Here is a 26,636-nt window from a genome sequence, read left to right on the forward strand (position 1 = left end):
ATTGTATAGTAATCTGTCTCTTCTTTTTCTTTAATTTCTTTTGTTAACGTGTCCATCTCAGCACATTCTAAAACTTTTTTTATCACTTCATCTATTGGTGTTTCTGTTTCCATTTTTGTGCATATGTTATTCGAGTCGCTGTTATGATGTGTAAAATCAGATATTTTATTTCTTTGGTATATGTTCTCGTGAATATTCCTAGTAGAAACGTTTCTGGTTTTCTTTCTATTGGTTGATCTGTTATTTTTTCTAACTATTTCTTTATATTTGTCCAGAATTTTTTCGCCACCGGGCATGTCCACCATAAGATGGTAATAGATTCCATGGGTTTTCTTACACTTCTAACATGTTGGGTCATTATTTGGGAACATCTTTGCCATTCTTGTCAGTGGTAAATGCCATCTATAAAACATCTTCAACTGGTTTTCCTTGAATGCCGCTGATAATGTTAATTTTGAATTTACTTGCCATGTTGTTTCCCACTTCTCCAAATCTATTGTATAATTAAAAGTTCTGTGCCCATTTAATCAATGAATCTTTCACTATCTCTTCCGTTTTATAGTTTAGTAAAAATTTGTATATCTTGCTAATTAGTTTTTCATCTGTCCCTAATATAATTTTATCTAATTCATGATGTTCTCTTTGTATTTCATATGTTTTTGTGTCTTCTTTATGTTTGGATTGTATTTGTATATATATATCCACCAATCTATATCTCTATTCAAATCCAATTCTAGTTCTTGTTTTGATTTCAGTTTTCCTTGCTGGTCTAGTAAGTCTTTGTATCTAATTATTTTATTTAATTCTGTTAAATTTGGGTGTTTTAATATTTCTGTCGGTGAAAGCTAAATTGGTATTTTTGTATAGTATTGTTTTTTAATTTTCAACCAAATTTGTAAAAATGCATTTCTTATTATATGTCTCGTAGAGTAACTATGTGTTTTATATTTTCCATCCCAGAGGCAAGCGTGCCATCCTTGGTGTAGATCATGGCCTTCTATTGCTAATATTCTCTTATTCCTTAGTTCTATCCATTCCTTTAACCATGTTATGCCAGCAGTTTGATAATATAATTCCCATTCTGGGAGTGCTACTCCCCCGCTGTCTTTTGTATCCTGTAGATAGCTGGAATTTTAATTACATGGCAAGATAAAAAATATAAAGTAGATACGTTAGAGAAGGCAAGAGAATTTTATAATCTACATTTCACACAGGAAGAAGAACTGGAAAGCAAAGAGGAATCAGAGAGCAAAAGCCAGGAAGAACAAATAGAAGAAATAGAGCGAGAAAGAGAAATAAGAAAAACCCAGGAAAAAGAACAAGAGGAAAGAGAAGGGGTGAAAGCAAGAATGCGGATGGAGTCAAGAAACACTAAAAAACAACAACAGTAGGCAATTGAAGAGGCAATTAAACTTTTTTCAGTAAACATAAACAGATTAAATGTACCAAAGAAAAGAACACAAGCATTTATAAAATTACAAAAATTGGAAGCAGATGTGATATGTCTTCAAGAGGTACACATCAAAAAAGAACATCAAAAACTATTAGAGAATCCAAAAATAGGAAAACTATACACATCACTGATACAAAAAAAGAAGAGAGCAGTGGTATATGTAAAAGAAAAGATAAAATCAAAGTTAATCTATGCAGAAGAGGAGGATATAATTGTAATGGTGGAATTAGAAATGGAAGGAAAAAATAATTTTTAATAGTAATATATGCCCCTAATAAAAATCAACACAAATTCTTTAAAAAAATACACAGCAAAGAAATAGATCTGGAATATGAAAATGTTTGTCTAATTGGAGATTATAATGCCATAGATGATGTTAAAAAAAGATTACAAGCGCAACAAGAAAAATAAAAAAAAACACTATCAAAAGAAATTTTTAATATGGTATCGGAATTAAAATTGAGAGACGTATGGAGAGAAATACATGAAGATGAAAACCAATACACATTCTATTCTTGCCCACACCAATCTTGGTCCAGAATAGATATGGCCTGGATGACTGCAGATATTTGGACTACAAGATATTTGCAGCAATTATAGCTGAAAGAATTAAAAAAAAACTGAATATCTATATACACCCAGATCAAAATGGATTCCTTCCTGGGCGACAAATCAAAAACAACATGAGATTAATAATAAATACATTAGAATTCAACTATTATTAATTTTTCAATTCAGGCGGCACTAAGAATTGCTCATCAAGCATCTCCTCAGTTTTGGATAGCATTTATTCTTGCATCTTGCATCTAAGCCTATCAGGAATACAGCAATGAATAACTGAGTCCTAGCAAAAAATAGAAAGATGAATAAATGAAATACCTTGGTTTGTTTTCTAATATTATATTACAGTCACCCAACTGCTTTAATTAAGAATGCAGTTGCCCTTGATTCTCCCTGTCAGCTTCTTCGATTTGCTCTTCTGTCAGAATCACAGCTTTGTACTTCTCATCAAAAAGTTTCTCGTTGGTTTCTGAGTGCAAGTGATTAAAAGAAATGGTCCTGAGATGCTCTGGCAGATACTGAAACTCTTCATTGTTAATATCTGAATTCTGCATTCTAGAGTGCAACACCCACCAGCGCCCCCAGAAGCCTACATCGAGGACCCGGCTGGGAAAATCAGTCCACCGTGGCTTTAGGTACTTGCAGTGCGCTTGATAGAGGTCTGCTCCGGCGTCGTAAGGAGCCTCGTAGAGGAGGGAGAAAAACACGAGGTTCTGGACCCGCAGCTGGCCTCGGTTTCGGAGCACCATTAGCCGCTGGGTATGTTTTTCCGAGCTGCTACTGCGGGTCCAGGGCGAGAGGAGTAGGAGAGTTCCCGAGGCTTCCAGGAGGCTGGAGTCGAATGAAGCTTCACTGGGATTGCGGAGGCTGCAGCTCACCGTTCCAGCCAGCAGCGATAGGTAGAGCCCTGCTTTCACCGGCCGCTGCCGGATGCCTTGGGCGACTTCTCGGCAGGCTTCAGCATAGTCGTGCAGGAGACTCTTCCACCACAAGGCTGACGAGACAGAAAATATCACGTTAAGAGGAGCGGGAAAGAAAGTTTGGGGGGGGGGAAGGGGCAGACGCGCCTCAAACAGCCTCCCTCTCCGGCCTGCGAGGGGCAAAGCGGCCTTGGCTACCTAGGCGGCCGGCGCGGAGACGGCCCCCCAAACTCGGCTTCTTCTCCCCCGTCTCTCCGGGATTTGGAGGGCCCGTCATGTCCGCTCGTCCTGAGATGCGACCGGATGCCAAACCCGACCGGACCGCCAAAACGGTAGCCAAGAGGAAGTCAGGGCTGGGAAGGAAAAGGCAGCGTGTCACGTGGTTGCTGCCGGTAGTTCCTCCCCGAAGACAGCTCATCTTGGCGTCCCTGCGCCGGCATTTAGGACCGTAGGGACACATCTGGGGGTTGTCGGAAAGGGACGAGGGGCCACCTTCGACAGTTATACATTCGCAGCTGTTTATAACTGTTCATACACAGGAAGATACTCTTCCTGCTACCAAATAACCAGGCGCCGAATGCAAGGCTTCGACATCTTCAAGAAAGGTCTGCCTTTCCCCGCTTCCAGTGGCCACAACTGGGGCAGGGGAAGGATAATCTAGGTGCCCCGTGACGAAACCGCGGCGGCCTCCTTAGCACAGCCGGTAGGGGAGGAGTCTCGGGTAATATTCGAGTGCAGCGCCGGATCTTTCTCTTCACCGATAGGCCTTCCGTGGCTTAGCGGTGGGCTGGGACTTCCTCTCCTTGCCGTCCCCTCCACGTAGGAAGATTGAGGCAGTCCTATGAACGACGTGGAGCCGTGCAAAAAACAGACGGTTTCGCAAACGAGTGGTGACAGGTGGCTAGAGTGCGGCCCTCGGCGTCTCTGAGCATCTGCAGAGTGCCTTTCCACCGTCGGTAAGCAGCGCCTGACATCCTCCTCTCATCCTTCCACCTCTCCCAGGTGATCAGTGCGGGAGGGCAGGGTAGGGCAAGCCTGGTTTGTCATGGAGACTCGGCGTTCCTTTGGATGAAGGAAGAGAGAACCGAGCGGCTGAAGGGTATTCTGCCCCATCTACCGAGCTGCCTTTCATAGTCGTGTAAATGTGGTTAAGTGAATCTGGCTTTCCCTATTGCTATTGCTTGTTGGAAGCCATTTGGGAAGGTTACAAATGATCACATGACCCTAGGAAATACCTGCCACATGCCAAGCGGCCAAATTTTGATCATGTGACTTTGGGGATGCTGCAATGGTTGTAAGTGTGAAAACCAGGCATAACTCACTTTTTTCAGTGAGTTATTCTTCAGTTATAACTTCAGTCACTAAATGAATGGTTGTAATGCAAGAACTGCCTGTAAATATTTTTTTTTGCCTAGCTTCTGAGGACCTGCCTGCTGTTAAGGACTGGAGCAGTAACAATGGCAATAGCACTTAGACTGCTCCATAGAGCTTTATAGCACTCTCTGAGCAGTTTACAATGTCAGCATATTGCCCCCAACAACTCGGCTCCTTATTTTACTGACCCTGGAAGGATGGAATGCTGATTCAACCTTGAGTCCTTTAGGATCAAACTCCAGGCTGTGGGCAGAGTTAGCCTGCAATACTGCATTCTAACCACTGCATCACCAGAGCTCTATAAAAAGAGCTGTATAACTATAGAATTTAGTGGGACTAAAAATACATACTAGACTAAGTTAAAGTACAGGGAAAACTGCAGTCTTAAACCTATATAAGAGAGTTCTCTGAATATGAAATACAGTACTTTAGAGAAGAACTCTTATTATGTTTGTCTATTTTCCATGTCATACTCTTAAAACTGCACTATATTCTAATTTTTCTGAATGTATAAGATAATGACTTTAGTAGAACTGAAAGGGAAATATAACTCTTGTGGATAGTACGCATGGATAAAATGATTCTGTTACTGTAAATATAAATGTAGCTCCTTTCCCCCATTATTTTGACAAATATTGAGTGATATTTTTATGTGTGTGCATATTTGGGGAGGATTTTAATTTCTAAGTCTTACATTTAGACAAAAAAAATAATAATTTTGTGGATAGTTTTTTGTTGGGGCATCATTAACATTTCTAAGATTTCTCCAATCTCTGAGGAAATATCTTCTAATTTCCTACTTTTTTCCCCTTAAAAATCCAAGTTGTCTGCAAAAGCTCAGATTCTTTTTCTGCCTTTGGTCACATGCTTTTTAAATACTTAAAATTATTTTTAATTTAGTACACACTAGCAAAATTTCCTAAGTTTAGAAAGTGCTGTTGCAGGTAGCCTTTTAATGCCAGACTGAAGTTTGAGTCAATTGGATGAGATTGATATTTTCTCTGCAGAATTTAATGAAGCCATGGATTTGCTGGCTGGGAATGCTGATGCTACTACTCCTAGCATTAGTGAGAGGCAAAGCCACACAACTCTAAACATGTCTTCCAGCTGTAATGAGGAATATGAGCCAGATGAAGAGGAGGACAAAACTGAGGTGAGTTTTGGGGAGATGGAGGAAACTGCATGAACTTAGTCTAGGGACATTTTGACATAAATTGGGATATAGTGTACACATGAGAGACATAGATAATAGGATATCAAGTAAAAGTTTTGATTAGCAGAGAGTGGTAGACATACTTATTTATTGCAGAAAATATTTTTCCCAACGTGTCAGAGGAACATAGTAATGTATTTGTTTTATATATATGCTAAATTTATGTTTTTCCAAAAGTTTAAGGTGATGTATGCAGAATTTAATTTTCTGTGCAATAACATTCCTGCACAGTATGTAAAGTTGGGCTGAAGGATGATTAGTCCAGAGTTATTTGTTTTGCTTCCATAAGTGAGGATGGACTGGAATTGAGATATCCAGGCCCTAGCCAAAAACTTGGCTGTCTAGCTGGTAATTATCTTACCTACCCTGGCCACTATGAAATTTGACCTCAATATTTGATATATATATTTAATATGATGCCCATTTTATCCCAGCATGGAAGAGTAGGAAAATTTGCATCTTAATTCTTGGCACCTCCCTACTTTTTCACTGTAACTGATGATTTTTATTCAGCTATTTATACAGTAATATTTGATTATGCCCACAAGTCCACTCCTAATCCTTTGGGATGTCTCTTCCCTTACAGCAAGTGTGTGCAGTTTGTGGATCCTTTGAGATTTTCATGCAACCTTTTCACACCACCCTTGATACCACTTTAGTCTTTAGGATCAGACTGTCTAGTGAATAGAAGTAGTTACCTAGTCAGCAAATAGATCTCTTTAGCTAAAGAAAACAAAATTGTTAAAGAATATATCCAGCTTTTGAAATTATTTAAGATTTATAAGTGTACTCACTTATACTATGTACTATGTACTTACTCCAAATAATATCTTGGGAAGAAGGAAGATTCCTAACTTAACTCACTACTTACATGGGTCTTCAGAAACTGGTGAGAAGACTAGATGTTGCTTACCAGTTAAGTGGAGCATCAAACTATGAAGAATATGTGCAAAAAATACAATGTTTTTGAAAAGTGTGTTCTTGCAAAGTGTTTTAAGCATAAATCAACATACACTCTGAGACAAAAATGCAAGGGAACCTTTCTACTTTGGCTATAGTATTTCTTGACAAATTCACATTAAAGCTCCAAAAAGGGTTAATTTGGAATTCATGCAACAAATTAGGAATAAATTAGCTCCGTTAGCATGCTAACATGAAGGGGCAGAAATAATCATTTAATTTACAAAAAAATAGAAAAATTAGCAAACTCAGCCACAATACAGGGATCAATGGTGAACTCATTGTTCCTATCTGATCCCCCAACCTCTGAAACTAGCTAGGATGGGCAATGTTTGAGGGACTAGACTTCAGGAAGCCATATAACCTTTAATCTCCTAAACATGCTTGTGATTACTAAAGAAGTTGAAAGGGTTTTAAATTGGAGAACAGAGGCAAGTTCAATTTTTGGCTGTTTGGGGAGCAGTTAAGGTGTTTAAGGGTGGGGATTAAGAAAATTTACAAAATGCAGATTTTTTTGGGTGCTGAATTTTAGCAGAAGAATTTTGGAGATGGTGCTGTTTTACACACCATGCGGGTAGAGCTACTATTCTAGCTTCTATTTACATTTGTTGGGCTCACTTCCTATGTAGCCCAATGCCTGAATAAAAGGGAGGTCTTCACAGCCTGTGGGAAGGTTAATAAGGTGGAACCTTCTAAAGCTCAGTAGGGAGGCTGTTCCAAAGGATTGGGGCAACCATGGATTCCTCATTTCCCCAAATGGATTTTTTTCCCCCCTCAGTCTGTTCTTACCATACTTCATTTCCCATCCCTGATTATTTTTATTCTTTCTTGCTCTCAGAATTTCAGACTAATAATGAAAAAGTATTAACAATGTGATATCAACATTAATATTCATTATGGCAGTAGATTATTTTTGTTTATGAACATATTTTGTGAAATACCATGATGTATAATACCGTGTTTCCCTGAAAATAAGACCCTGTCTTATATTTTTTTGAACCCTGAAATAAGCGCTTGGCCTTATTGCCATGTGCTCAAAAGCCTGATTGGGCTTATTATCAGGGGATGTCTTATTGGGGGGGAAACAGGGTAAATGGGAAAATACAAGTGATGGTTTAATCAAAAAGGAGACAAATATGTAAACATAATTAAGGTGAAAAAACTGAGGAGGGAATAGACCCATATGTTAGAACCAGCTCATCTAATATTTTAAAGACATCTGTAATTTTAACAAGTATTCTCTTCATCCAAATTGTAAATAAAAATATTGAAGAATAGAGGACCAGGACTGATCTGTGCAATACCCCACTTAATGTTTTTCAAATCTAATAAAGAACTACTTGACAAAATTGGGTTTCACAGCCTGGGACTGATACTTAAATACGGTACTGTCAGTTACTGGCCTAGCCTAGTAGAATACTTGCCAATTACAATGCACTGCTGGTTCCGGATTAGTTATCTCAAGGCTCATTAAATAACACTTTGAGCTCTAAGCAAATAAAAGAAAAACAACAACAAGAAAGTCAACATAAAAGGGGAGCTAAAAGCACCACACAAAGTGAAGCCATGGGGGGAGCGAGGCCGAAGACCTCAGAAGAAGCGAGGCAAGGCAGCTCATCACTTCAGAAAGGTCAAGATGACAATTAGGCTTTTATCTTGGAATGTTAACGGATTAAATTCACCACAAAAAAGGCAGAAGTTATTTACATACCTGAGACAATTTAATAATGATATAATTTGTTTACAAGAAACTCATATTCGAATTCAAGATCATAAATACTTGATAAACTCTAAATTAGGAACACATTTTATAGCTTCAACCTCGGAAAAAAAGAACGGTGTGGTTATCTATGTAAATAAAAGATTGTCTGCTAAAATCATAGAAGCAGATGAAGGTGGTAGGTTTATCGCAATTGAATTGCATACGGCAAGCGGTCAAATTCTTTTGATTGGAATTTATGCTCCGAACCAACAACAGGATCATTTTTATAAGACTTTACATAATAAAATATTGCAATGGGATTACAGATCTATTTTAATAATGGGAGACTGGAACGGAGTAATCGATTCTAAACTAGATAAAAAGAGTTTGGCGAAAGTAAGGCTCAGACTACCACAGACTTTTTTTGACATGAAAGAAGATTTGGAATTAAAAGATATTTGGAGAATTAATAACCCAAAAGAATTGGACTATACTTTTTTCTCTGATAGACATAGATCTTTTTCCAGGATTGATTTTATCTTGTTATCAGATGATTTACTTGTTAAAACAAAAAGAACAAAGATATTTCCAAGAACTTTAACCGATCATAGTTCTGTATGGATAGAAATTGAGATGGGAAAGACTGAGAGAAGGTCATGGAGACTAAATGAAAATTTGTTTAGATATGAAAAAAATATAACAGAACTTAAAAAACAGATGAAAGAATTTTTTGAGATGAACTTGAATAAGGGTACCCCAATTGAAATTGTACGGGATGCGAGTAAAGCGTATATGAGAGGGGTACTCATCTATATGAATTCTAAACACAAACAGAATCGACAAAAGAAAAGATCTGAATTGGAAGTAGAAATAAAGAATAAGGAACAGCTACTCATTAAAAACCCAACAGTTGAAAGAATATCTGGTGCTATAAAACTTTTGAAAGATCAATTTCAAATGCTCTTGGCGGAGCAAGCTGCAACAAATTTACAATATGCGAAACATAATACGTTTTGTAATGCTAATAAACCGGGAAGATGGTTGGCCTACACTTTAAGGAAGAAGCAGAGCTTGCGGACTATTGAGAGTATTGATATTGGAGGGAAAGAAATTTCTCAACAAAAATTGATTAAAGAAGTTTTTGTAGACTATTATACTAAATTATATGCTAAAGATGATATACAGAATGGACTTATAGAAAAATATCTAGAAGAGAAAAGAGTTTCAAAAATTACTAGCCAACAAAAAGAAAGATTGAACTATCCTATAACTGTTGAGGAAATAATCACAGCAATTAAACAACTGAAAACAGCTAAAGCTCCTGGAACAGATGGATTGACTGCAGTATATTATAAAACTTTACAAGCAGAAATGGTGGAACAACTTAGAGATTTATTTTGCAATATACAACAAGGGGGTAAAATACCCCCATCATGGAAATCAGCATATATCACTTTGATACCAAAAGAACAAGTAGGTCCTAAAAAACCGGAAAATTATAGACCAATATCTCTTTTAAATAATGACTATAAAATTTATGCAAAAGTATTAGCCAACAGACTGATGCCAGTAATCCAAGAGGTGATTCACGATGACCAAGCGGGATTTATAGAAGGCAGATACATGAAGGATAATGTAAGGCAAGTTATAGACTTATTGGAATATCTTGAGAAGAATAAACAGATCTCTGCAGTGCTGGTTTTTTTGGATGCGGAGAAGGCCTTTGATAGAGTGGACTGGAATTTTCTACTAAAGACTTTAAGAAAAATGGGATTTGGAGACCAATTTATACAGGCGGTCTCAGCAATTTACCAAGAACAAAAGGCACAGATTATTATTAATGGAAGTTTGACATCAGAGTTTAATATTGAAAAAGGGACCAGACAAGGCTGTCCGTTATCCCCATTGTTATTTATTTTAGCATTAGAAGTCTTGTTGAACACAATACGGGATTCGAATAACTTGAAAGGTATAGTGATAAGGCAAGAGGATTACAGAATAAGGGCATTTGCAGATGATCTGGTTGTTACCCTAACACAGCCGATGGAATCAATAATCCAAATGAAAGACATTATACAAGATTATGGTATAGTATCAGGTTTTAGATTGAATCAGAAAAAAACTAAGATGATAGTTAAAAATATGACACAAGATCGACGACATGAACTTCAAAATAAGGCAGGTTTTGAGATTGTACCAAAGGTTAAATATCTAGGAGTTCAGGTTGCAGAATCAAATATTAAATTGTTTCAAAATAACTATGAAGTACTGTGGCGAGTTGTACAGAAAGATATGGAGATGTGGAAAAAACTGCAGCTGTCTTTACTTGGGAGAATAGCAGCAGTTAAGATGAACGTTTTGCCAAGATTTCTTTTTTTGTTTCAAATGATTCCGGTGCTTAAAAGTGATAAACAATTGAAAGCTTGGCAAACTGGAGTGAATAAGTTTGTCTGGAACGAGAAAAAACCGAGAGTGAAATTGAAAATTATGCAAGATGTTCCAGAAAGGGGAGGTCTTAAACTTCCAAACCTACAGTTATATTATGAAGCAGCAGCCTTAACTTCAGCAAGTGATTGGTTTGGAAGGAAAAAGACTGGAATACTGAATATAGAAAGTTTTGACCTTGAATTTGGATGGCATGCTTATTTATTCTATGACAACAAAGTGGATAAAGTATTCAAAAGCCATATACTTAGAGATTCTTTGATGAGAGTTTGGAAGAAGCACCGATTCAAATGGGATTATAAAATACCGCTATGGCTGGATCTTGGTCATATTATGTGGAATATAAATATAATGTCACTCGGGGGGTTTTTATACAAAGAGGTTCTTTTTACAGATGCGGGCAGATGGCAGCTGAAGACTTTACAGACACTGTTGGACGAAGGGATTAATTTAACTTGGCTTCAATATAATCAACTACAATTGAGATGGAAAGAGGACCAAAAAATTGGTATTATGTTGCATGAGGAAGAGCTGGTTAGACATATAAAAGAGAAAGGTCCAATGCATATTAAAAGACTTTATAATGTTTTGTTAGAAAGGGACTCAGAAACTGAACTAGTTAAAGACTGTATGATTAAGTGGGCACAAAATTTTGAAGAACCAGTGATGTTGGAAACATGGGAGAAAATTTGGGTTCAGAATGTTAAATTTACACAGTCGCAGAATTTGAGGGAAAATTTTTACAAAATGTTTTATAGATGGCATTTAGATCCTAAGAAATTGTCGTGTATGTTCCCTAATGTTCAGCCAAAATGTTGGAGGTGTGATTGTACAGATGCTACATATTATCATATTTGGTGGACCTGTAAGAAAGTTAAGGTTTTTTGGATAAAAATTTGGTGGGTCATGCAGAATGTTTTGAAGAAAAAAATTCAATTTTCTCCACAATTGTTTCTTTTGGGTATAGTTAAGGGTTTTACAGTGGATGAAACAAAATTGATTTTGTATATGATTACAGCAGCGAGATTGTTGATAGGTAAATATTGGAAAAATGAAGCTTTGCCTACTGTTCAAGAATGGACTTTGAAGATGGCCAGTTTTGCTGAGATGGCGAAGATTTCAGCATATTTAAAAGACCGCTCGCAAGAGACTTATGAATGTGAATGGAAAAAGTGGATAGATTATGTGCAGAACAAATATCAAACTAGGAAGTATCAAATAGCTTTTCACTGAAAGTAGTATTATATTAAGATAGTATTATATTATATTATATTAAGATAGAAATATTTGAACTATCTGAAGATGAAAAATGATATGGGGGTTGGGGGGGTTTTAGAGTTCAAGGTTTTTTTTATATAAAGGGGATAATGATGGGGTACATTCTATGGAAGTCCGGGGGGGAGGGGAGGGTTAGGGGGGGGCTAGGGAGGGGGGGTTTGGGGAGGTTGGGGTGGGTTAGGGGGGTGAAAATGGGGTGAAAATGTAATGGTAAAACTTTTACAATAAAAAAATAACACTTTGAGCTCTGCAATGGAGCTGTATTTGAAAAGCATTGGGAAACTTCAGTAGGTGCTGACCTGCCTCCTGACCCTATCATTTCCATCTTGAACTAACTGCTTTTTATGTTGTAATTATTTGATGTTGCAGACTGTACTTTACCTTTATAATTTTTAATGCCAATATAAAACACAGGCAATCCTCGAGTTATGGACATTAGCGAATGTTCGAAGTTATGCAATAAGTTCCCCCTAGTGTTTGCGAACAAGTCCCAAAACTACGAATGTTGCAGCACCACGGCAACTGTTTACCCTTACAAATGATTGCAGAGGGTCTGCAACATTCGTCCTGCCAATCCTCACCCCCATCCCTGGACTTCATAGGCACTGTTAGGCCTGTTTTAGCACTTCAGGCCTTTGGTGAGAACACAGAGAATAGAGGTCGAAAGTACCGCAAGATCACACAAGATCAGTAATCCCAAAATCTCATGCTACTGATCTTTAGTGATCTCATGGAATTTAGGCCTCTGTTCTCTGCAAACGGAGGCCTGGACAAGATCTGCAGCAAAAGGCTTTGCAAATGGAGGGAAGGCCTGAAACACTGAAGCTTTCCCTTCGTTTGTGTTCTGCACAAGCTATGGACCCCAAAGAATGCAGCACACACAAAGTCTGTACAAATCTTAGTTTACTAAAATAAAATCAGTTTTCTTTTTTTTTTTTTTTTTTTTACAAACAAAAGGCTGTTAATGAACTGTGAAATGTGAAAACAAAGCTCCGGAGAGACGTGCGTTCCCTCCGGGAGCTCAGTTCTCTTCAGCAGAGGCTTTTCCTCAAGGCCTTTCCTGGTGAAAACAGAACTCCAGAGTGACGAGTGCTCCCTCCGGGGGCTCCATTCTCTCCGGCAAAGTCCTCCTCAAGCCCTATGGAGTTCTTTGAAGTGGCACCCCATAGGCTCATAAATACTTTTCGGCCAGAGGCTGAAAGCTTCTGGGGGCCATGATCTGTTGTGACTTCAAGCACCCATCCAGTTTTGCAGAGAATGGATGCCTGAAGTCTTTCAAGATTAGGGCATCCAGAAGCTTCCAGTCTGCGCATGAAAAGTTTTTGCATGCCAGTGGGAGGCTTGAAGCCTTTGGAGAAAAGTCACTGAGGTTGCCCGCCACTCCAGAAGTGGCATGCAGCCTGGGTGAGTCAGAGAAGCCGAGCAGGGTGTGCTCATCCGACTTTCCCTCTGCTCTTACTGCTCACCGGGAGCAGGCAAAGAAACAGGCTGGAGAGGAGACAGAACTTCACAAGGTAAATAACCCAGCGTGGCAGGATGGGTGTGTGTGAGCAATTGTGGGGACCCCAGGGGAGGGAGAATGTGGTATCTCAGGGCATCGGGGGAGGCCTTGGGTGCTCTGAAACAGGTGGCCTGTTCCATCGCTAGGCCCCCCATGGCCTTCCCCACCCGGAGATACCTCATGTACACTTAACAAGCCATGCATTCGATTAGCGAATGCGTGAGCGAAAGGAGGGAATGATTGTGTTCAAGTTATGCAATTCACTCCTACGAATCCTTGGGTTACGAATGGAATGGGCAGGCTCTGTTACATTCATAACTTGAGGATTATCTGTATATCCGTTTTCTCTCCTGGACATGAAGAAAGCAGTAATTTCCATTTTCATTCTTGCAGCTCTTGATCTTCCAGAAGAAGCATTCCAGTTTCTGGACGTTTGAATATTACCAGGCCTTTTTCAATGTTGACACATACCAGGTACTAGAATCCATGGGGCCATATTTTGAAGGCAAACCCAAAAAGCAAATTCTGAAAGCAGTTCTAATATGTGCCAAAGTTACTTCAAGTCTCTTGAAAATTTTTTGTTTAGAGTAACCTAAACTCCAAAATTCAGGAAATAGAATTTAAACATAGCAATCATTTAAATATTCTTTTAATTAAATAATTCCTTAACCTAGTGATTTTTGAACAGAATGCAGTATTGTATTGCTAGACACTAAAAAAGTAAAACACTGAATAAACACTACAAGATTTTTGTCCTCCACCTAGTATTGAAGGGGGAAGAGAACAATTATTAAGCCATCATGTGTTGTTTCCTATGCTTCTGAAATCTGTTTATGAGACAGGACTTGCTTCTACTCCACTCCTCCCCGCCTTCCCCCGCATTTGTTTCAGATGGTTCCCTTGCAAACTCCAAGGGACAAGTTCCATCAATTAAAGTTGTTTATGAGGAAAATATTGTTCTATGCACAAAATTGGTTTTTAATTGGAAGCAAAATACTTTGTTATAAACATAATTTTTTGCATGAGATCTGAACTCTCATAGAAATCCATATTATTAGAAATGGTTCTAATAGTTTAAATAGAAATTAATTTCTGCAAAATAAAGGCCATTACTTTCCAGTTCCTATTACCTGCAGCCTACAAGAATGAACTCATTAACTCTCATTACTAAATCAAACTGAATTAAAAGGATCTGGTTAACATCAGTTTTGAATCTAATCTATATCATTATAGTATTTGTAGAAAGTACCAGTACAGAGAAAATATTGTGATAGTAATGCTTTCATTTATTCATGACTAATTCCTCATGGTTCAATCCTTGTAGTAGAATTACAGCTACAATGAAACACATATTGGTCTAGTCTAGTGGTTAAAACACCAGGCTAGAAATTGGGAGACTGTGAGTTCTAGTCCTATTTTAGCCGTAAAAGCCAACTGGGTGACCTTGGGTCAGTCTCTTTAGCCCAATTCACCTCACAGGATTATTGTGGGGAAAATAGAAAGAAAAGTTGTTGGATATGTTTGCTGCCTTGAGTTATTTGTACAAATAAAAGGTATATATAAGTTTCTTAAAATAATCAGTTAAAAATAAACTATTTTAAAAGGCATTTTTCAAGTTTTGTTTCATTCCCATTTTTTTCTATAACAATGATCCTTGTGAAAATGCTTGTATTACAAAAACATTGGAACTGAACCTACCATATTTTTCAGAGTATAAAACACACTCCTCCCCCACCCAAAAGAGGGTGGAAATGTTGGTGCGTCTTATACACCGAATACAGCCATTTTTGGCTTCCTGAAGCCCCGCCCCTCTCGTCCCATTTTTGCGAAAAATGGCCCGTTTTTTGCAAAAACAGGGTGCGCAGAGGGTTTGGGAGGCCTGCAGAGTGTTCCTGGGGGCTGGAGAGGGCAAAAACCTTTTTTTTCTTACTTACCTCTTTGAAATCTTGGTGCGTCTTATACACCAGTGCATCTTATAGTCCGAAAAATACGGTATATGTGTTAATGCATTTTAGATTTTCCCTTAAGCATTTTATTTCCTAAAACGCTCTAGCCATAAAAAAATGGTACCAAAATCTTTTCCCCCTGATCATTTTAGAAAGAGGCAACTGCAACTGCAAAAGCCTGTCAGAATACTGGGAGGGGGTGGATACACTAGTGGAATGTAATAAATAAAAATAAGGACTGGGTAACCAATTTTTTTTTTTTGTTCTGATTGTTTAATTTCCTGGTCTGAAGCAGAGCCCTGCAACTCAACTGTTTGTTGTGCTGTGAATCTAGTTTCAAGATCAGTTTGTGAAAAAGAATTGTCATTGCATTCTCATTAATTCAGAATAGGAATTTTCCTTTTAAGATAATATTTTCAATAGCTGAAATTCACTTCAGGTACTCTATTGGTTATAAAAATAATTTTAAAATGAGTATACATGGATTTGCCCTGCAATTATAGCATGACTAGGAACAATGGTGTCCAATACAAGGTGTGAGGGTTTGTTCAAGGCCTCCAGTAGTCTTTTGTGGTCTGATAGATCTGGATACCTATTAAATTTAGCAGGGAATCCTTGGGGAGCTATAAAAAAACAGTTGAAAGTGCTCTTGAAAATTGCTGCCGGGCATGCTCATGCACAAGTCAGCATTATAAGGAACACATCCGCTAAACACATTCCAGTTTACCATAATACAAACTGCTATTTCTGTTGCTCTGCCTCCATATAGAAACCTCTTTACTATCCTTGCTTACCTTTGCTATTGGGCTATCAATAGGCATATTTTTAAAAGTTTTCTAAGCAAGCATTATGGGGTCCATTTGATGAAATAAATATTCTACTGAAAACTGGCCCTTTGCTTTGCATAATGCCATTTTAAATATAAGAATATTAAGATCAGAAGTGGATTACTAAGGGAAGTTTTTGTAAGCATCCTGGCACCAGCAAGTTGGGCGTCACAACATTTATACAGAATTTGGGAGTTTAATTGCTGAAGCATGGTGTTTTCCTATTTATCAGGTGCTGGAGAGAATAAAAGGCTCCCTACTTCCGCTACCAGGGAAAAACTTTGTATGGCATCACTTGCAGAACAATCCTGACCTCTATGGTGAGTCCAGAGAAGTTCCTACTCCAATAATATATTCTCCTTTATTTGATTACAGAATGACTGAGTTGGGAGGGACCTTGGAGGTCTTCTAGTCCAACCCACTGCTCAGACAGGAAACCCTGTAACATTTCAGATAAATGATGTCCATTTTTTTCTTAAAAGCCTCCAGTGTTTAGTGCTATTCCAAGAGTGCTAAACCCACATTCAAGACCAGTCAAAACAATATGAATAGACAAGGGAAGAATTGATGCACAAACTCCTTTCTTCTAATTGATGTTTATGTCCCACCACAAGCCTGTGTAAACAAGGCATTACGAACTCTAGCTGACCAAATTATGGAGGCTGAAGCCAAATACCCCGATACACTGGCCATTATTTTGGGAGATCTAAACAAGGCAAATTTAAGGAAAGAGCTACCAAAATACTTTCAGCATGTCAATTGTTCCACTAGAGGCAAGAATACTTTAGACCATTGCTACACAACACTAAAAGATGCTTTATCGGTCTTTACCACGAGCAGCTGTGGGACACTTATCATTGCATGATTCACCTTGTACCTGCTTACAGGCAAAGACTTAAAACCACAAAACCAACAATTAAATCAATGAAGATCTGGACGGAGGAGGCAAAGTTAAAGCTACAGGCCTGCCTTGACTGCATTGATTGGAATGTTTTCAAAAGTACCTCTGCAGACTTAGATGAACTCACAGATACTGAAACATCATATGTCAGCTTCTGTGAAGACCTATGTGTACCAACCAGGAACTTGCAAATATACAGTAACAACAAATCTTGGTTCACAGCTAAATTTAAGCAGCTACGTCGTTCCAAAGAGGAAGCCTACAGAAAAGGTGATAAAATGCTGTACAATCAGGCCAGAAATATATTAACAAGCGAGATCAGAGCATCAAAAAGAAGCTACTCTGAAAAGCTAAAGAATCAGTTCTCAACAAATGAACCAGCAAACATGTGGAAAACTCTTAAAAATATCACCGGCTACGGCAAACCTTCCCAGGCTGAAGCAACTAGCAGATGACCTGAACGTGTTTTACTGCAGGTTTGAAAGGAAACTACAGCCACCTATTTCCACAACCCCCATCTCAGACACACCAACAGCCAAGTGGAATGGGATTTTTTTGGCTCGGTCTCTTCACCTTGCCTGTTTTCCCCTGAGGTTTTTGTCTCTGGGTTATTAGCCACAAACTTTTCTCCTCGGCTGGCCCTCTGCCAGTCTTTCACCCCGGAACAATGGCCACGGCCACTCCCTCCCAGGCGCTTCGCCGCAGCCCATACGCAGAAGATTTTGTCCTAGGTTTTTCGACACCTGGGACAGTTAGGGCCCAACAAATCAGCTAGAGGGGGAAGGAAGGAAGGAACAGCCTTAGTGAAACGGGAGGGAGACGGAGGCGGGGACTTCCACCTCTGGCTTTTTTTTCCGAGAGAAGATCAGACCAGATATCCAAATCGATAACTAATGACAATGAATAATTTACAGCATTGATTCCCCCCCCCCAAAAAGGGGGGGGAGATGTAGGCAAACATCCCATTCAAGATTTAGAAAGGAAGAAAAGGAAATTGTAAAAGCGCTCCGTTCCCGCCCCTGCCATTCCCCCAGTTCAAAGGGAAGCACTCCTGGTTTTTTTTATTTTTTGCAAGGGGAAGAGTTAGTTGCAATTAATTTCTTAACCAAAAGCAACAGATAGTAGCACTTCAGTTTGTTTGTTTGTTCTTTTCCTCCCAAGACATTTTCAGGAGGGGGTGTGTATGTTACAACTTGGCATACCAGCAATCCACACATCTTTTGTGTTGTTAATAGGGGACCAAATAGGTGGCCAATTAGGAAGACAAAAGGAGGGAAAATATAACAAAAGATAAACACTGCCAAGAAAGGAATCTGTCTTTTGCAGGAAGATGTAAAATCTAAGTTAGGGTATCTCCTCAGGAGCACACACGCACACGCACACACAGACACACACACACTATTTGCTATAACCAAATCTTTGTTTTTTCCTACATGAATGAAAGATTTTACTTCTGTCCCAGTTGAAATTAATTGTGCTTCTTTCTGCCCATTTCCCCAGTTTTTCAAGATGCTCTTGAATCTTGATATTGCCCTCTAAGGCATTTGCTATCTCTCATATATTTATTATCTACAAATATGATAATTACTTTTTTTAACCTCTCATTCTAGACAGTTGTAAATATTTTGAACAACACAGGATCTAACCTTGGTGATATGCCACTTGACACTTTCCCTCAACACAATACACAGCCATCCTTTGTGTCTATCAGATCTTTGATAGCTGCCTTATTTGAAAGGGATTTTTCCTAAACATGAATCTCTCCAAGTTCTCTTTAGGAAGCGCTACTATCTGTTACTTTTGGTTAAGAAATTAATTGCAACTAACTCTTCCCCTTGCAAAAAAAAACAAAACAAAAAAAAAAAACCCAGGAGTGCTTCCCTTTGAATTGGGGGAACGGGCAGGGGCGGAAATGGAGCACTTTTACAATTTCCTTTTCTTCCTTTCTAAATCTTGAATGGGATGTTTGCTAACATCTCCCCCCTTTTTTGGGGGTGGGAATTAATGCAATAATTATTCATTGTCATTAGTTATCGATTTGGATATCTGGCCTGAAAAGGGTTCTTCTTTCTCTCGAAAAAAAAGCCAGAGGTGGAAGTCCCCCCCTCCGTCTCCCTCCTATTTCACTAAGGCTGTTCCTTCCTTCCTTCCCCCTCTAGCTGATTTGTTGGGCCCTAACTGTCCCAGGTGTCGAAAAATTTAGGACGAAACCTCCTTCTGTGTATGGGCTACAGCGAAGCGCCTGAGAGGGAGTAGCTGTGGCCATTGTGCTGGGGCGAAAGACTGGCGGAAGGCCAGCTGAGGAGAAAAGTTTGTGGCTAATAACCCAGAGGCGAAAACATCAAGGCAAAAGAGGCAAGGCGAAGAGACAGAGCCAAAAAATCCTAGACCCCAGCCAAGCCTCCTACAACTGACCTCATCCCATTGGGTTCACACCCCTAGTGATCACAGAAAAGGAAGTGCAAGACCTATTTCACAGACAAAAGCCAGGAAAAGCTCCAAGCCCAGACAAGATAATACCTTCTTGCTTAAAAGTCTGTGCTGACCAATTGGCCCCCATCTTCACCCGTATCTTCAATAAATCACTAGAAATGTGCTATGTTCCTTCTTTCTTCGAACGCTGTACTATCCCAATGCCGAAGAAGCCCACCGTCAAGGAACTGAATGACTACAGACCAGTTGCTCTAACATCTGTAGTCATGAAAACTTTTGAAAGGCTAGTGCTGCCCCACTTGAAAACCACCACCAATCCGCTGTTAGACCCCTTGCAATTCGCATACTGAGCAAATAGTTCAACAGATGATGCTGTTAATATGGCTCTGCACCACATCCTACAACATTTTGAATCTCCAAAGACCTATGCAAGGGTCCTCTTTGTAGACTTTAGTTCAGCAATCAATACCATCATTCCAGACACACTTCTAACTAAGCTAAACCAGCTACAGGTACCTGAACACACTTGTAAGTGGATCATAAGCTTCCTAACAAACAGGAAGCAGCAGGTGAAGCTAAGCAGAATCACATCAGATACCTGTACAATTAGCACAAGGACCTCCCAAGGCTGTGTGCTCTCCCCACTTCTCTCTGTATACCACTGACTGCATCTCTAATGATCCATCTGTTAAACTACTGAAGTTCGCAGATGACACAACAATGATCGGTCCCATTTGAGACAATGATGAAGACAACCTCCCATCCGCATACAGATGGGAGGTTGAACAACTAGCCTCATGGTGTGACCGGAACAATCTGGAACTGAACACACTCAAAACCGTAGAAAAGATGGTAGACTTCAGGAGAACTCCTTCCATACTTCCACCTCTCACAATACTAGACAACACAGTATCAACAGTAGAGACCTTCAAATTTCTAGGTTCTACCATATCGCAAGATCTAAAATGGACAGCTAACATCAAAAACAGCGACCGGGGCAGCGGTCGACCCGAGGCGCCTTGCTTGTGGGGTGCCACAAGGGTTGGTCCTCTCGCCCCTTCTGTTCAACATTTGTGTAAAGCCGCTGGGTGAGATCATCCGTGGCTTTGGAGTGGAGTTCCATCAGTACGCTGACGATACTCAGCTGTACATCTCCACCCCAGGCCACCCCAACGATGCCCTTGAAGTGATGTCCCAGTGCCTGGAGGCCATGTGGGCCTGGATGGGGAGAAACAGGCTCCGACTCAACCCTTCCAAGATCGAGTGGCTGTGGCTTCCGGCGTCCCGATATAGCCAGCTGGTGCCATCGCTGGCTATTGGGGGCGAATCACTGGCCCCCACGGAGAGGGCTCGCAACTTAGGCGTCCTCCTGGATGCACAGCTGTCTTTAGAAGAGCACATGACGGCCGTGGCCAGGGGGGCTTTTTATCAGGTTCGCCTGATACGCCAGTTGCGCCCCTTTCTGGATCGGGACTCCCTACGCACGGTCACTCAAGCACTCGTCACTTTCCGCCTGGACTACTGCAATGCTCTCTACATGGGGCTCCCCTTGGGGTGCACCTGGAGGCTACAGTTAGTCCAGAATGCGGCCGCGTGGGGGATTATGGGAGCGAGGGGGCGCTCACATATGACACCTCTCCTAGGCGAGCTGCACTGGCTTCCTGTGGTCTTCCGGGTGCGCTTCAAGGTGTTGGTGACCACCTTTAAAGCGCTCCATGGCTTAGGGCCGGGGTATCTGGTAGACCGCCTTCTGCCGCCAATAGCCTCCCACCGACCGGTTCGCTCGCATAGAGAGGGCCTCCTCAGGGTGCCGTCGGCCAGACAGTGTCGGCTGGCGACCCCCAGGGGGAGAGCCTTCTCTGTGGCAGCACCCGCCCTCTGGAATGACCTACCTCCTGAGATATGCACGATATCAGACCTCCGCACTTTTCGTCGGGCCCTGAAAACACACCTATTCCATCTAGCCGGGCTGGCTTGATCCCATCCTCTCAGTTTTAATTGAATTCGGTTTTAATTGGGTTGTTTTTAATATCTTGGGCCGAAATTATTTAATTGTTTTTTAAATTGTTTTTAAATTTTATATGCAATGTTTTATCTTGGCTGTACACCGCCCTGAGTCCCGCAGGAGAAGGGCGGTATAGAAATAAAATAAAATAAATAAATAAATAAAAACATCATCAAAAAAGCACAACAAAGAATGTTCTTTCTGTGCCAACTCAGAAAGCTCAAATTGCCCAAGAAGCTGCTGATATAGTTTTACAGAGGAATTATTGAGTCTGTCATCTGCACCTTTAAAACTGTCTGGTTTGGCTCTGCAACCCAACAAAACAGACACAGATTTCAGAGGATAATTAGAACTGGAGAAAAAACAATTGCTACCAACCTGCCTTCCATTGTTTACTGCACAGGTCAAAAAGAGGGCTGTGAAAATATTTACAGACCCCTCACATCCTGGACATAAACTGTTTCAACTCCTACCCTCAAAACGACATTATAGAGCACTGCACACCAGAACAACTAGACACAAGAACAGTTTTTTCCCGAATGCCATCACTCTGCTAAATAAATAATTCCCTCAACACTGTCAAACTATTTACTAAGTCTGCACTACTATTAATCTTCTCATCACTCCCACCACCCATCTCCTTCCATTTATGACTGTGACTGTAATTTTGTTGCTTGTAACCTTACAATTTATATTGATATTGTTTCCTGATTGCTTATTTGTACCCTATGACTATCATTAAGTGTTGTACCTTATGATTCTTGATGAATGTATCTTTTCTTTTATGTACACTGAGAACATATGCGCCAAGACAAATTCCTTGTGTATCCAATCACACTTGGCCAATAAAAAATTATGTTATTCTATTCTATTCTATTCTATTCTATTCTATTCTATTCTATTCTATTCTATTCTATTGTATTCTATTCTATTCTATTCTATTCTATTCTATTCTATTCTATTCTATTCTATTCTATTCTATTCTATTCTATTCTATTTCTCCTGCCACCAACAGTCAGTCAATGTTCGGACTGATTCAGATCTCTGATTTGGGGATCAGCTCATAAATTTGATGGGTAAAGAATAAGATCCCTTTTTAAAAGAATAGTCCACAGAAGTCTTCACCAAATAAATGGACAAAGTGAGGCTTAGAGTCCATCCCTTAAGGATCATCTACTTGCAATACAATACAAGCAGGCCTCAATTTATGACCATAACTGGGACTATAATTGTGATTGTTGAGTTGTTTTGGTCGTAAATTGAAGCATCCACATGACCAGACCTGATCTTTTTACCATTTTAAACCAGTTATTAAGCCAATCACATGGTCATTAAGTGAATTCACTCTCCCGAATGGGGGTCTTTTGACCAAAACCATTGCAAATCACAATCGTGACTACAGGATGCTGCAACTGGTTGCTTATGCGAGTCGATTGGCAAGCATCCAAAATGTGGTCGTGACCATGGGGAAGAGAGCAGCACATTTTCCGACAGAAGTGTTTTACAGCACACCCTTTCTAAGGCCACTGTAGCTTCAAAAACTACCTGTAGTTGATGAGTCACAGGCCAGAAACTATAAGAGACCTAGAACAAAAGTAGTTTCTTGCTTTACTTTCACAGATGCAAGAAATCTGCAGAAAGCCTCACATTTTCCTAATTTTCCATTTACTCTGCCTGTCAAATGCACACAAGCCCTATAGCAGTCCTTGGTTTTCAGCCCATTATAGCAGAGTTGGGAAAGGCCATGCAGCATTTCTGCAGTCACAAGTATAGTAGGCTGAAGCACCATGGTTAACTTTTTTATTTCAAGGATGGTTTTCCCACAAGATCTCAAATTCTGTGCTGAGATACATGCCCCATTGTTAAAGTGCTGCTAAGTTTCAAACATTTTTGCCAAAGTCCATTTCTCCTTTTCCTTATCCCTGATAATGGAAATGTAGTTTTAGTGCTGTTGGTCCTATCTGTCCTCAAACCCTCTTTTCCATAATATTAAGGAAGGTGGCAAAATTTACTGACACCCAATTCTGTTTTGTTGTATTATAAAAATGGCTTTCCTGTTTCCATTGCAGTCTCTGCTAAGACACCTATTCCTTATGAGACTCCTTATACTTTTGTTCTTTTCTTTGGTGTTGGCTCTTTTGCCCCTCATAGGACCTTTCTGGATCTGTGCCACATTGGTATTTACATTAGCCATCAGCGGTAACTTATCTTACTTCCTGGAAAAAAGGGGGAGCTCCTCCTTCCACTACAGCCCTCAGTTCCACAAAGGTGAGATTTTGATATGAAAGTAGTTCCTGGAACTTCAGTTCTGAGGCTAGTATATTACTTGTTGAATTATACTCCTAATCATTTTTCTGCGTATAATTTATATACAGAAACACATATATATGCCACCCATCTTACTGTGGAGTGACTGGTTGGTAGAAGTGTAGCCATATCAAGAATAGGCAAGTTAAATACGTGGAAAAATATTATTTTTGTTGCCTGCTGAGTATTTTGATACATAGAAATAGCACTTAAGACTTATATACCACTCCATAGTGCTTTACAGCACTCTGAGCCCTTTACAATGCCAGCATATTGCCCTCAACAATCTGGGTCCTCATTTTACCTACTTGGAAGGCTGAGTCAACCTTGAGCTGGTCAGGATCAAACTCCTGGCAGTGGTCAGAGTTAGCCTACAATACTGCATTTTAACCACTGCGCCACCATAGCTCCTGATTCATACTTACAGATGAATATGTTTGGCTATGAGAAGGAAAGAACTATCTCCTTGTCTTTTATTTAAAATATGCAAATGAAGAGCATTATTAAAAATGTATAAATCCTGGCTCCCAACTTTTATTTAATCCCCCTAGAATTGGAATGAAGACATGTATTGTTTATTTATCAGTACTGAGAAACAGTTTGCGCAGAAAACAAAAGATTGAGTTTGCCTTAGGTATGAAATTACTTTGGGCCAGTCATTATCTCAGCCCAGCCCACCTCACAGGGCTGTGTGAAAAAATAGGCAGGAATGTTAGGCACGTTTGCCATCTTGAGTTATAAGTAAAGGTGGGGAAGGGAATCAAAATGATAATAAAGGACTACTTTACAGACTATTACAAAACATAATTAGTTTATTCTATGAATTCCCATTCCCTTCTTTGTAGATATGATGGAAGGTTATGACATGCTTCAATTTTAGTTCTTGCTAGGGAATGTTGCACTTAATACAGTTTTCTTCTTGTGCAGTGACTATTGCAAGCATAGTAATCTACTGCTATGCCTGGCTGGTACCCTTAGGTCTGTGGGGCTATCTACAATGGCGAAAGGGAGCCCATGTCACCACTGATGTGTATTCTTTTCTGGAAATGGTGTGCATTTATGGCTACTCACTGTTTGTGTACATTCCTACTGCGGTAAGTTGTCAGGCATTTGGCAGATCTATCATTCATTCTCTGTAGAATATATTCTTGCAAGGAATTGCCACTTTTTGGGGAAGATGGGTTAGTCTGTAAAATTTTGACAGAGTGATTCACTGTCATCTTCCTTAATAGGTTCTGTGGCTAATCCCTATCCCATGGCTGCAGTGGCTCCTGATCATACTTGCAATAGGGTTGTCAGGCTCAGTTCTGATCCTTACCTTCTGGCCAGTTATCCGTTCAGATAGTAAGCCAGCTTCTTGTGCTGTAATGGCCGTTGTTGTTTCTCTTCATATCCTCCTAGCTATTGGATGCAAGGTATGTAACTTCTGTTCTGCACTAACCTATTTCAGTTGCTGAGAGAAATATTATTCAGTTGGAAAATAAGCATGTTTAGATTTTTGTTTTTTGAGCCTAGATTAACATATTTTATGAAAGAGTTTGACTTGTGTTTCAGTTAGGATATATAATTTTTTTCTGTAAAATTGCCCTTTTTCTGTGGACCATGTTAAGATTCAGTCTTAATTGGGCCAAATGCAATATCTGTAATGCATGTCTCCAAGTTGAAAATAAAGGTTAAATGCTTTCAAAGTGTGTAGTTGCAAATTGCAAAGTGTACGAGCACTGAACATCTTTGAACACTGTGTTACTCATTAGACTATCCTGAAGAGTAAGGGGGTTGGGGTGGAGGGGAAAAGAGAGAATAGTAAATGAGTAGTATCTGTGAAGCCAAGGTTTGGAATAAAAAAGCTTCTGTTTGCTCCTTTGAACATTTTAAGAAATTGGGTAAGGACAGTCATTATGATGAAATCCAGGTGGGGGGACATAGGACAGAGAGTCCTATTTGATTCCTGCTTCAACCAATTTAAACTTGTCTTTTTGAAGCTCTATTTCTTTCAGAAACCAAGCATCACATCTTCTACTCCTATTGCTTATACAACTGCAACTCAACAGCAGAAGCATACACCCTCATTTACTGCAGCAGAGGGAAAAGGAATCTGATAACACCCTGCACTAGACTTTGAAAAATATGCAGGTATTTTATTTCAAGTATTACTATCCCCTTACTCATCCGTATTAATGGAAATGCAGAATCACAACACTGTTGAAAAGGTTTGACCTTTGGCTCTCTCCCCAATATTTGTTCTGTTGAATTGCTTCTTTTACAGACATCGATCTTGAATATCAAGTATCAGGGAAGAGACACTCAAGACACCCTATTCAAGAGACATAAAAACCCTGACCTGGAAGAGGATCCTGCCAGTGGGCCAAGCAAAGTCATACATTACCATTTCAAAATTCGTTGTTTTGTTGCTGCCAGCCAGAGCTCACCAGCAATTGGCCTGATTTAGGAAGCAGCTTACACTAGAAGCCACTTGCAAGGCCTGGCAATTCTAAGCATTCAGAGCTGCTTTGGTTGATGCAGCTGCCATTTGCTCTGCTGTAGCAGGGTGGCCTATTGCAAGAGGAGAGAAGAGATGGGTTGCATTAAGGCTTTATCTCTTACATCTTTCAGCTAAATCCTAGGTCAATTGCAACAGAGAAAAAAAGCAGGAAAATTTAAATGAGTGCATTCCTGTGGGTTTAGCAAATAATTACTATGCAAGTGAAGTTCTCATATAAGCCAAAATATCACTTAAAATTAATTTAACCATTTAATTTCTTTGGCATGCAAGGCTAATTTGAATTAAACTATCATCTCTGGAAAGTACA

General features: G+C 39.7%; 2 protein-coding genes across 4 annotated transcripts; one reads left to right on the forward strand and one right to left on the reverse strand.

Moving 5' to 3' along the window:
- Positions 1–1,861: 1,861 nt before the first annotated feature.
- Positions 1,862–3,394, reverse strand: TIMM29 (translocase of inner mitochondrial membrane 29). Its single transcript, XM_070938335.1, has 2 exons — positions 3,133–3,394; positions 1,862–3,008 (listed from the first exon to the last, which is right to left on the reverse strand). Exons 1-2 carry the CDS (start codon positions 3,392–3,394, stop codon positions 2,380–2,382), a joined length of 891 nt encoding a protein of 296 aa, XP_070794436.1. The 3' UTR covers positions 1,862–2,379.
- On the forward strand, positions 3,382–26,634 carry YIPF2 (Yip1 domain family member 2). Of its 3 annotated transcripts, none has more exons than XM_070938337.1 (9): positions 3,382–3,936; positions 5,316–5,461; positions 13,801–13,881; positions 16,413–16,500; positions 23,671–23,787; positions 24,754–24,920; positions 25,059–25,241; positions 25,809–25,959; positions 26,093–26,634. In XM_070938337.1, the coding sequence occupies exons 2-8, from the start codon at positions 5,330–5,332 to the stop codon at positions 25,923–25,925; spliced, it is 885 nt and encodes a 294-aa protein (XP_070794438.1). In that variant the 5' UTR covers positions 3,382–3,936; positions 5,316–5,329; the 3' UTR covers positions 25,926–25,959; positions 26,093–26,634. The 3 variants fall into 3 exon arrangements, with proteins under 3 accessions (XP_070794438.1, XP_070794437.1, XP_070794439.1); XM_070938336.1 differs by having other exon boundaries at positions 3,382–3,890; XM_070938338.1 differs by having other exon boundaries at positions 3,382–3,890; positions 25,824–25,959.
- The last annotated feature ends 2 nt before the right edge of the window (positions 26,635–26,636 follow it).

This window comes from Pituophis catenifer, unplaced genomic scaffold (assembly GCF_029215685.1).
Source record: "Pituophis catenifer annectens isolate HBS135680 unplaced genomic scaffold, rPitCat1.0.hap2 SCAF_2, whole genome shotgun sequence".
In the NCBI taxonomy this organism is placed as follows: Eukaryota; Metazoa; Chordata; class Lepidosauria; order Squamata; family Colubridae; genus Pituophis; species Pituophis catenifer.